Here is an 11,259-nt window from a genome sequence, read left to right as displayed (position 1 = left end):
ATATATATATATGCACATATACCAGCTATGTTACTTGTTTGCAGACCTATGTGCAAAATAATCTTGAATTGGAGGAAGCCTACTGCAAATCTTTCTTATGCAGTTATGCCGCTTGCCTTTTCTCGTAAGGTCTGTACCTTGTGTTTTTTTATATTTTAAATGCATCTGCATTATCTGTAAGCATGTATCCATGCACTTAATTAAAGATATGTACTAGTTTAATGGAGCTGGCGTCTTTATTTTGCAGCATTTCTATCACGTTCTTGCTTGCATGAGACGTCCTCAAGGGAGATGTTTGGAGTTGGCAAGAAAGCATATAGCCTCCTGCATATCAGAATTACAATGCATGCTCAACTCATCGGAGTTCCTTAGATCTAAGTCTCTTGGAACTCATGAAGGAAGTATAGAAGATAACACTACTGCTTCTGGTTGCTCCAAATTGCAACCAAACGAGGCCCTATTCCAGCATCTAATCCAACAACACATAGCATTGTGAGGAGCAGTTTATTTTTGCTCCAAATTGTTAAACTCTACAATTCTGTTATTCAGCTAGGAAATCTGGTTCCAGTTACCGGTGCCTATAAAAGAACGTTGAATGGTGATATTGGTTGATGTAGAGATGTTAATTCCATCAGTGTTTGGACTTTCATCTGGAGCCCTGATAAGGATATCAGAAATTTGGACATCATTGCAGCTGGTGATGGTTATATGGTTTTTTGCACTATTAATATGCGTAATATTACTCAACCGAAGACCATCACAACTGTCAAAATGGAGAGCCTGCAGTAATATCACCAATGAATAATTCAATATTTGGTTCTAAATTGATAAAGAGCCAGCAAAATGGAACTGAATATTGCGCTAGCTAGACATGAACATGACTAATACATATTGTCATGTTAAGAAGACACTGTTAATCTCACTTACAGTTGGTCATTTGCAATTTGAATTGCTGCAAATTTCCCACCAGACCTGACCTTGACCATCAATTTGACCTCCTTCATTGATTATCAGACCTTGAACTTGATCAAACTGAACCCATCTGCCCTTGTTGTCTCCCCAAGCATTCGTATCATTTGGCGCGACAATGTTCCCATTTAGCTGTTTTACACAGGTTTTAAGATGACCAGTACAATTTAACCCAAAATAACTGAACATAATGCAATGATAGTTTTTTTTTTTGTTGTATAACAGCAAGTCAGCACCTGAAAATGAGCAAGTTTTTTTGTTATATGCTATATACCTGAAAATTGACACTTGCAGCCTTGCAAGGCCCTTTAAACTCAACAGAACTGAGCAGGAAATTGTTATCCTTTGGTATGATAAGGGTAGGGATGTCTTGAGTGGATCCACAAACATCAATTCCCATGCTTTCAGAAAGGCCTTTCAGCAAAATAAACAGACGAAATCGTGATGAAATTACAAGGAGATGTAATAACAAAGAATATTAATTAGCCAATTTAAACTGTGTTTATATATCATACATACTTGTGTGTTATCAAATTGGTCATTCCCAATAGCACCATAATTCATCACATTGAATGTGCTTGTTCCATCTGCTTCCGGAAATGCCTGTCAACAAACCAAAATTACAGAGAATCAAGATGCATCAAATAAAATTTAACAGAAGTAGATTAATCAGAATAACATGAGCTTTGCCAGCGAAATCATTAATTGGTAATTTATATACTTGTAAATCATCACTGGTTTGGCTACTTGAGAGAGGACGATACTCATGGAATCTATATGGTGTTGCAAAAACATCACCATATTTCTTATTATTGAATGAATTTGATGTTACAGTAGCAACTTGATCACCATAAACACCAATGGAATCATCATCTCTTAAAGTAGTTGTTGTGGGGAAACCATTAAGTCTCGCACATGAACTTGGTGAAGGTGAAGCAACCAGAATGATCATGAGTAAAAATATCATTGCAACTACACGACCCTCCATAGCTAGCTAACTCCAACAATGAAAAAAAACAAAGAAAGAATGAACACGAAACAGAGGCTGCTAGGGCTGCAAAAGTAGTACTGATGATAGTGCATTTTCCTATGTCATTGCAAAAATTAATGGACATGATTAAGATCATACAGATAGATAACATTCTGGTTTGATTTGATGAAAATAATAGCAACCATTCATGGGCTAATTTGGTGCGGTTACATAAATGTTATATGATTCGATTAAATGAGATAAAATCCTTTGATTACGTGATATAATTTTGTTTTTCTACCACCAACAACAAATCATGATTATTATCAAACTCAGAGCATCCACATAATATAACCATCTCGTAGTGTTGCCTACATCAAACTTGTGATCCCAGTTGTGCGTGGATGGATTCATAGATAAATATACAGTGCATTTTTTACGAAGAAGATACCATTCTTCCATTCACCACAACTTCCACAAGTATAATGGCTGTCCATTATGTCAAGAGGACGATCTAAAAACATTTGGATCCTCATTCTGTACTCTAGTGTAGTGAGTAGTGACCACTCTCATCACCCATACATCGACACTCAACCTTGATGAGGTATCCAAAAGGGTCATAGCTCCTTTGAGAATGAGCAAGTAAAACTCACGGTTGCTTTCTAAGGCAGGTTAAGGAGTCCAATCAAACTGCTCTTTCTTGAAGTCGAAAGAAAGTATATGGCTTCCATGGTGCAGACTTGCCGCTATATTTCAATGGCTGCAACTGTGCTTTATGATCATACAGTTGATACTGTTCCGTCATCGCACTTTGAGTGAAAAGCATAAGCTGAGGTACTTCATTAACAGAGTTCATACCAAAGTTAAGTGATCTTGATATGTGCATTGGAGCAAACAAAGGTGTCTCGATTATGTCTGAAAATTTCTTAGAGGTGCATTAGAGGCAACAAATCAATTTGGTGGGCAGCCTCATAATTAATAATGTTCGTTACAACGTCTTGAGGTAGATCTATCAACTTAGTTGCCGGTCTTCTCTTCTCCGATCTTCTGATTGCAAAGAACAAGTAAAGATGTGGTGCCAAAGTCAGAAAAAGATTGATGCATACGCCTGTAAACGTAAGTTTCCCGCTAGCCAGAAACTAGGGTTTGTCATGATCATGTTGGTTCCAGCTAGCAATGAGATTTTCTTTTTGTTGGGTCTTCTCAATAATTTCGGTCAATCGTATATATTGTTATATTTAGTAATCCGAATCATAGTCCATCTGCTAATTATAGGGACATGTTCATCTATATTGATAGAATGAAAACAATTATCAAGACATCAACTACGATGCATTAAATGTATGACATACATACTTTAAACATTGTAAAATTGATGAAGTCATAGTGTGCATTTATAGTTAGGAAAATGCTAAAGATGCCAAAAAATTATACAAAAATCATATACCAAATGATGTGGCATGTGCCACTTCATTCATTTTAATCCTAGTAATTTCCAACATGTATACGTGATAAATTAATTTGGGCTAAAATGAAAATCAGCAATTACAATAAAAAAATAAAAAATACAAATATTTCTTAAACTTTGGGTTTGATTACCAGAAAGGCTTCACCAGAAAATTTCCAAACAATTGTGTGCGATTCAACTTTGATGTTTATCTATCTATTCAAAGTTTAATTTCGAATAATTTTTCTTGTCTTCCCAAATTTCTCATATCATCTATAATTCATAAACTTTAATAAAAAATTGACACTACTTGATGGCTTCGCACAATTCTGCAACTTCTGTATTTAGTCATGACCATGGCTAACAAACATCAATTTGAGAAATCTACCGGGAACAAATTTGGCTGCTATATCCCACACCACTACTAATCAAGAGTTATAGCACTTGAGGAACAACTTGCTTGATCAGGTTGTCGATGAAGGTTATTTGCTCTCAATAACAGTAAATACATGAGATGAATATGTTGCTTTACACATGCTGATCAAGAGAAGATGATTGCAGACGTTCTTAAGCTTTTAGGTTGACAATTGCTGACCATATTATTGTGGGAGTTATTGTACCATCTCCAACAATGATGGTTTGGTTCATCCGCATATATCCATGGAAGACTTGGATGAAACCTTGATGATGAGTGATCTAAGATTATTATGTTTATTTTTATTCATAATACATATATTTTTAGGCTAATTTAAAAATAAGAATAATGGATATATTAAAGATTATTTGATTGAAGGTGATGACGTAGTAGATGCCACATAATTTGATATTTATTTTTTGTATAATTTTTTGGTGTATGTAGCACCACTCTTATAGTTACATGTTTTGTCTCTTGTATTTTCTAAAAACGAAACTTACAATAAAGAAAATCGAGTATGTTTCATCTTCATTCTATATAAAACCCACTATCAATTTTGAAAGAAAATTAAGCATTTAAAAAATAAAAATAATATTACAAAAAAACAGTATATAGTTAATGGACACAACCCCAAACAGAGCCTTAATATTTGGAAGAAGAAGAAAATTAAGCTTAGAAATTTGGCTTTTTTTTGGGGTCAAGTCTCAGAAATTTGGCTAGTACTGAAAATCCATAGTCAAACCATGGCCGGCTTCCCAGAAAAACCCTAGAAATCCAAATCCCCCCCTCGGAATCTTCCTTTCCCTCTATTCCATATCCCACGGTCAACCACAACCCAATGCGCAATTGACCCTTAGCCCAAAGCTCGCGACTTTTTTGCTGCTCTGAAAATGTCGTCGGAGATCGAGGTCGTCGAGGAGGAGACCCGCCCCGATCACGAATCGTCGGCGGCGGCCGCCTCGGGAAATTCAGGCGGAGAAGCGAATGGGGTGATTGGGGAGGAGAGTCTCCGGAACGACGTGTACACGGCGACGGCGTACGGCGATTTGGAGAAGCTTCAGAGATTGGTGGAGTGTGAGGGTTGCTCGGTTTCCGAGACCGATGGGCTTGGCTACTACGCGCTCCAGTGGGCCGCGCTTAACAACCGAACTGCCGCCGCTCAGTATATAATAGAGGTTGTTCTTCTCACTTTCTTTTTTTTTTTTTTGTATCAAAAAGGTTGTTAAATCAAACATTGAGATATTTGAATGATTTTGATGATTCATTTTTTAAGCTTTTAATGCTTTTTAGTTGGTTAAAAATGTTAGCTTTTTTGACATGTTTGGCTTCTTTGAGGCCATTTTATTAGTGTTATATTGTTTAGAAGGGGAGAAATGTAATGTGAAAGTGTGGAAGTGATGCTGGTTTGTTTTTATGGCAGCACGGAGGAGATGTGAATGCGAAGGATCATGCGGGGCAGACGGCATTGCACTGGAGTGCTGTGCGGGGTGCTATCCAGGTTGCGGAGCTCTTACTCCAAGAGGGTGCTCGGGTGAATGCCGAGGATATGTATGGCTATCAGGTTAGTTTTTCTTTTTGTGGTTTTCCTTCGGACAGAAGCATCTGCTTGTGTGTTTTGTTTAGTTATTGTGAGGGCAATAGGTGGATTTGTATCTGTGAGTTTTAAGTAGTTCTTAAGCTGCAGATTTTGTGGTTAAGTTATGCTAATGGTAAATTTAAGCTTTGTGCTATAAGCTTAGTCGTGAGGGATGTATTGCCATGTGGGTTGGTTGGTGAGACTTCTCATCTGTGGGAAGAGACACTTTTTTAGGTTCTGTGGGCAAGGGAATGATACTTTTGATACAAAGACTAGGAATGCTTGCTATATGAACTAAAGTTAATGGAAAACATAAAGGCATTATGGACTTGTAATAAAGGGATTTTGTGGAACCACAGATGACAAAACACAATCTTAAGAACCTGCAACTGCTAGATGGAGGCTCATAACCATTTCAAAGTGAAAGCTAGTATGCACTACAGAGTGAGTGATATTGCAATATTGCATATTGATGCTTCAAAATGTCTTCAATCAAGTTGAAATCATCAGAAGGCCAAGGTCTTGCTCACTGAGTTTTGAACCTTGCAAGAGTGAAAATTCGGAATAGGCTTTTACTGATACGACTATAGTTTAGTTGAAAATGGACAGGGCAATTTCTTATTATCCTGCACGGCTCTTTTTACTAACAGAAAAGCATTTTATTGCCCATATCGACTTATAAATTGGCTGAAACATGTTTGTCTCACTAGTCAAATTTGATATGATCGCAGACTACACATGTGGCAGCCCAATACGGTCAGACTGCTTTCCTATATCATATTGTTTCGAAATGGAATGCTGACCCTGATGTTCCTGATAATGATGGAAGAAGCCCTTTGCACTGGTATGTGAAAATATTGACTACATGTTCTTAATCATTTATTAAACTATCTTTAGTTTATTCTATTTAGAATCTAATACATTCACTATGACATTATTACCTCTTCAAGTAAAACTTGTTATTCATGATTGTCTTCAACCTAATAGTTTTCCTAATGTATCACATATGATTGGTAAAAGCATTTGAATGATTTACTTTTCATTCTAGTTTCTACCTTTTGTTGTTTGAAAACCATTGTCTGCAAGTTCTTTTCTTTTCTGTACAGTTAATAACATTGCTGAAGTTCTGGATAGTAGATTGATTATATGTTCTCAGTCCTCAAATCTAATGTCAGTTTGGTCTGTGTCTTTGTTGCATATATTTTGACAAAGACTTTGCATTCCTCTGTCCTACTGACAAAGCTTGTTTAGCCAGTTTCACCTAGTTTGGTAGCCTTGTAACATATCAATCTTTTCTTTCTTGGGTTTAGGGCTGCTTATAAAGGTTTTGCTGATTGTATACGTCTTCTTTTGTTTCTGGATGCATATAGAGGGCGCCAAGATAAAGAGGGTAAGTTTAGCCTCTGTTCCGTTATTGTTTGTGTAATTCACCTATTGTGCAATAGTTATATATTTTGTTTTATCTGTGTAACTTCAGGTTGCACTCCTCTACATTGGGCTGCGATCAGGGGTAACTTGGAGGCATGCACGGTGTTGGTACAAGCTGGGAAAAAGGAGGACTTGATGGTTACTGATAATACTGGCCTTACACCAGCCCAACTTGCTTCTGATAAAAACCACAGACAAGTTGCTTTTTTCCTTGTAGGTGTTCTATAACCATAACTCTTTTAAAATTGGTTAGTAATGTTACATATATGTTCATTGACTTCATCTTTCAAATCCCCTCTCATGTCGAGGGTCTACATCTCGTACGATAAATAACATGAAGATATATATATGTTGTTAATGATTTCCCTCATTTTTCTTGTTTAAAAATTACTGATCAATATCTAACGAATGGCATACATTAGTAATGTTGTTTTCTACTTCCAAATATGGTTATTCTATCTTCTGCCTTTCATAGAAGTTGCTAGTATGTGTGTGTTTGTAGTTTGGTGCTTCTTCCGTGTTTGAGACATATATACACCTATTGAGCGTTGTGTTGTTTGATATTAATGGTCTTACATATTTGAGTTCTGCTAAGGAACTAGAAAGAATAACTGACAGAATAGAAAGAACTTACATGCTCTGGAAAATATGTTTTTGCAGGGGAATGCTCGAAGGTTGCTTGACAAACGTTGTGATGGGAATAGTCGTCTAGGTCAACTAACAAAGCTAGGACTTGCACCAGCACTTTGGTGTGTAATCTTTGTGCTCCTTGTGACCTATAGTCATTCTGTTATCATGGGTATCTACTCTAAGCTCTATATTAAATTTCTATTTGTGCCTATGCTGTCATGACTATACTAACTTGCAATCCCTGTTTAACTTGGTTGTAGCTCCAAATCTGCCAAAGTTAACAGCCGGCTCAGTTTTTATTGCATGGCTTGGAGTTTTCCTAGCAACTGCAGGGCTGGTTATGTTATATCGGTGTAGCAGGTATGGCACATAGATTTCTGAGTTCTGATGCTAATTGCATGCCTTATCAGTGGCTTGGATATCATGTTAGACGTAATAGTTCCCTTTCAAAATGGCTGGTGTATTATCACTGTCCTTTTCTGATGGGCTGCATACCACACCCCCTTTCCCTCCCCTCTCTTTTCTTGTTCTATCACCATGCATATTTATGGTTTACTGCGTAGAGTGGAGTACTGGCGTCTAATTAAACCTTTGGTTGATTCTGTTTATTGCAGTAAAGATCCCGGTTACATCCGAATGAATATCCATGATTCACAAAATATGAAAGATGATGTGCGTACTATCTTCTTTTCTCCCCCGTGCACTTTCTAGCGATAATTTTTTGTCGACGCAACTCATGTATAATAGTCCTGGCTTCTTTAATACTATAAAAAACAATAATTATATTGCACTCCCTGTCTAGAGTTGGTAAAGGTTATGTAAAGATGCTGACTTTTTTAAAATATTGTTTTTAATCAGGAACCTCTTTTGAAGATTGAGATAAATAATCCGGCCTTGCTAGCTGGTAACTGGTCTCAGCTCTGTGCAACTTGCAAGGTGCCATAGAGTACTGATTTTTCAATCATCTCACGTAGTTCTTATATTATTCTCTAACATGATTTGTTGACATTGTCATCAGATTGTCAGGCCTCTTCGTGCAAAGCATTGTTCTACTTGTGACCGTTGTGTTGAACAATTTGACCACCATTGCCCTTGGGTATCCAATTGCATTGGCAAGGTGCATAACTTAATGAGTTTTTATTTTTTGTTTTCTTATTTGGAATTAGTTTTCAATTAATGATATTTTTCTTATCGTTGTACAGAAAAACAAATTGGATTTCTTTATATTCCTTGTTCTTGAAGTTTTGGCGATGTTGACTACTGGAGGAGTCACTGTTACGAGTATGTACCAATTTCTGACTATTGAAGTTTCTCCTGCTTAAACATTTTGTGTACAATCATTTTGTTGTGACATCTTCTAAAAGAAATTGCTTTAATTACTGCAGGAATTTGGAGTGATCCACTCAGTCCATCTTCATTTGGAGCATGGCTTAATCATGTTGGTACAAATCATTTTGGTGCTATATCGTTTTTGATTGTTGATTTCTTCCTCTTCTTTGGTGTGGCTGTTCTGACTGTTGTACAAGCTTCTCAAGTAAGTCTTCTTTAAATTATAAAATAAATAACTGAAAGAAAAATGATCCAAAAGTGTTCTCGCACCAGTATATATGGCGGGATTCCATTTTGTACTTTCTAAGTGTTCCTTTTGTCACAGATTGCGCGAAATATTACAACTAATGAAATGGCAAATGCAATGCGCTATAACTACCTTAGAGGGCCAGGGGGTCACTTCAGAAACCCATATGATCATGGGACCAAGAAGAACTGCTCAGATTTCTTGATCAAGGGCTACAATGAAGATGTGGAATTGATTGAAGAATCAGCTCGTGATGAGGGGACTGGAATGAGGCACATGACTAATTCAGCCTTGCAAAATGGCGATTCCCATTCTCACCACACAAATGGCAATGGCCATGTTGCAATCAACGTAAATTCGAATGCATCTGCACATCAAGGTCATGTTCATTCTGCCCATTGCAGCCATGGCAACCATGGTAAACCAAAAACTGATAATGTACCCTTAGGCTTGGGTCTTGGCCTTGGACGGAACGCTTCCCGACCTGCTGGGTCTTAGTGATAGTAGTCTCCTTGGCCTGATTGTAGCTGAAAATGTGTTCTGTATGATAATCATACTTCAGTTACAGCTTTTGTAATTTAATTGCTTATTGCTCCATATACGAAAGTTGCTCCACATTTGCTGAAGTCAGTCTTTTTCAGTTTTGATCAGTCACTTAAAGAAGTGTGGTTGTGAATAACAGAGCTCTTGTATATTGGTAGGTTGAAAACCCTGGTTACTGTTCCTTTTGCTCAATAGAAAGATTTAGCACTTCCTTGAAGATTTTAGTCTCTATGATTATGTTGGGGCTTAATGTTAAGGTCATGATTTTGACACCAATGACCTCATGTTTCATCAAACTTGCAATCTTTTGTTTGAAGCTATTTCTGAGACCTGAAGTCATGTACTCAGGTAGTAGTATTATGAAAACGGAGGGCTTCTGCTAACCCACCTATGAAGCTTTAGTCATTTTCCAAACTGATACTTGTTATACAACTGAATTGAAATGTATCCAACTATCCAAGCGCAGTGTTCGCTTCACAATTCCACCTAACACTAACTTATGGGTTGAAACTGACATTGCTAATCAATCATGCAGGTAATTATTTACTAATTGAGCAACTTGTTTCTTGCAAGTTTCTTTTGTTGTTACCATCATTGTGCATGATCATCTCCTTGATTCTCTAATTATTCCAATACTTTGTTGCAACTTTTTCTTCTTCTTTTTAATTACTTTGTTGCAGCTTGCATATCGTGGTGAAGAAAGGAAAAGCATTTCTTTTCTTGTAACGAAATTCTTCTTTTCTTCTTCATCACTTACGTTGCTGCTCACATTTCACTCCGCACTATTAAACAACAAGCGTGAGGCATATTTAGTTACTAGAAAGAGTCTTGACGTCTGACCTACGAATTAGTGCCGGAGCCAGCCTAGTCTTGACTAGATTAGAGCTCAGGTGAGAATCTGAAGTCGAGCTCATGCTCATTTTTTCCTTTTCATTCTTCCTACATTAGCTAATAGTCTGATTACAAAACTCTAACACACACATATAGATATCTCAAACCTCGCTCCATCTTACACCTCATGTTTTTCGGTTGAATACTTCATTTACACCTAATTTCATTGAAGTTTTGTAGCCTCGTTTTATAAGACTTAGTTATATTTTTCATAAAAACTTATCGCACAATACGTCAAGATTCGTTGAAATATTTTTGGTGTTAAATTAGCCCGATAACAATTGAATCATGCCTCCGCCACTGCTACGAATTACAATCTATAATTAATAAAAATTCAGTTAGAATGTGACCACGTTATATATTCGATTTCGATTATGTATTTTTGACCATACTATTCTCTTCATTCATCGGACGTGCCCGATTGCAACATAGGTACCCGCCACTAGTCAAGAACTCAGAACAGAACCCAAAACGCCGCCGTTTCGTGATAAGGTCGTTCTGTTTCCCGTTCCACGCGGCAACGCCTTTGCTTTTTCCCGCCGAATAATAAACCGGGAATGTCGCGCTCTCTAGCGGGACCCACCTCACCCCCCACCACCGGAGAAAGTCTCTGTTCTTATCTCTCAACTCTCATCATCACCATCTCGTCATCCCTTGTTTTCAGCACTAGCAGAGTCGTCCAGTAGAAAAAGTGTGACGCAACCAACCAATACACGTGGCATATATATATCCTCTCTCTCTCTCTCTCTCTCTCTCTCTCTCTCTCTCTCTTCTCTCTCTCTCTCTCTCTCTCTCTCTCTACTCTCTCTCGTCT

General features: G+C 37.4%; 2 protein-coding genes across 2 annotated transcripts; one reads left to right on the top strand and one right to left on the bottom strand.

Annotated features, from left to right (window-relative positions):
* Nucleotides 1–549: 549 nt before the first annotated feature.
* Nucleotides 550–1,957, bottom strand: LOC101308712 (probable polygalacturonase At3g15720-like). The gene is made up of 5 exons (XM_004288716.1): nucleotides 1,691–1,957; nucleotides 1,485–1,572; nucleotides 1,244–1,383; nucleotides 973–1,101; nucleotides 550–780 (listed from the first exon to the last, which is right to left on the bottom strand). Exons 1-5 carry the CDS (start codon nucleotides 1,955–1,957, stop codon nucleotides 550–552), a joined length of 855 nt encoding a protein of 284 aa, XP_004288764.1.
* Nucleotides 1,958–4,555: 2,598 nt separating this feature from the next.
* On the top strand, nucleotides 4,556–9,772 carry LOC101300476 (S-acyltransferase TIP1-like). The gene is made up of 13 exons (XM_004287201.1): nucleotides 4,556–4,976; nucleotides 5,222–5,362; nucleotides 6,109–6,221; nucleotides 6,688–6,767; nucleotides 6,855–7,018; nucleotides 7,466–7,604; nucleotides 7,696–7,795; nucleotides 8,050–8,107; nucleotides 8,294–8,371; nucleotides 8,454–8,552; nucleotides 8,638–8,716; nucleotides 8,821–8,969; nucleotides 9,090–9,772. Exons 1-13 carry the CDS (start codon nucleotides 4,692–4,694, stop codon nucleotides 9,507–9,509), a joined length of 1,905 nt encoding a protein of 634 aa, XP_004287249.1. The 5' UTR covers nucleotides 4,556–4,691; the 3' UTR covers nucleotides 9,510–9,772.
* The last annotated feature ends 1,487 nt before the right edge of the window (nucleotides 9,773–11,259 follow it).

The sequence above is a fragment of the Fragaria vesca genome, linkage group LG1 (assembly GCF_000184155.1).
Source record: "Fragaria vesca subsp. vesca linkage group LG1, FraVesHawaii_1.0, whole genome shotgun sequence".
NCBI classification, from domain to species: Eukaryota; Viridiplantae; Streptophyta; class Magnoliopsida; order Rosales; family Rosaceae; genus Fragaria; species Fragaria vesca.
The sequence above is the reverse complement of the archived record's forward strand: the minus strand, read 5'-3'. Positions and strand labels throughout refer to the sequence as shown.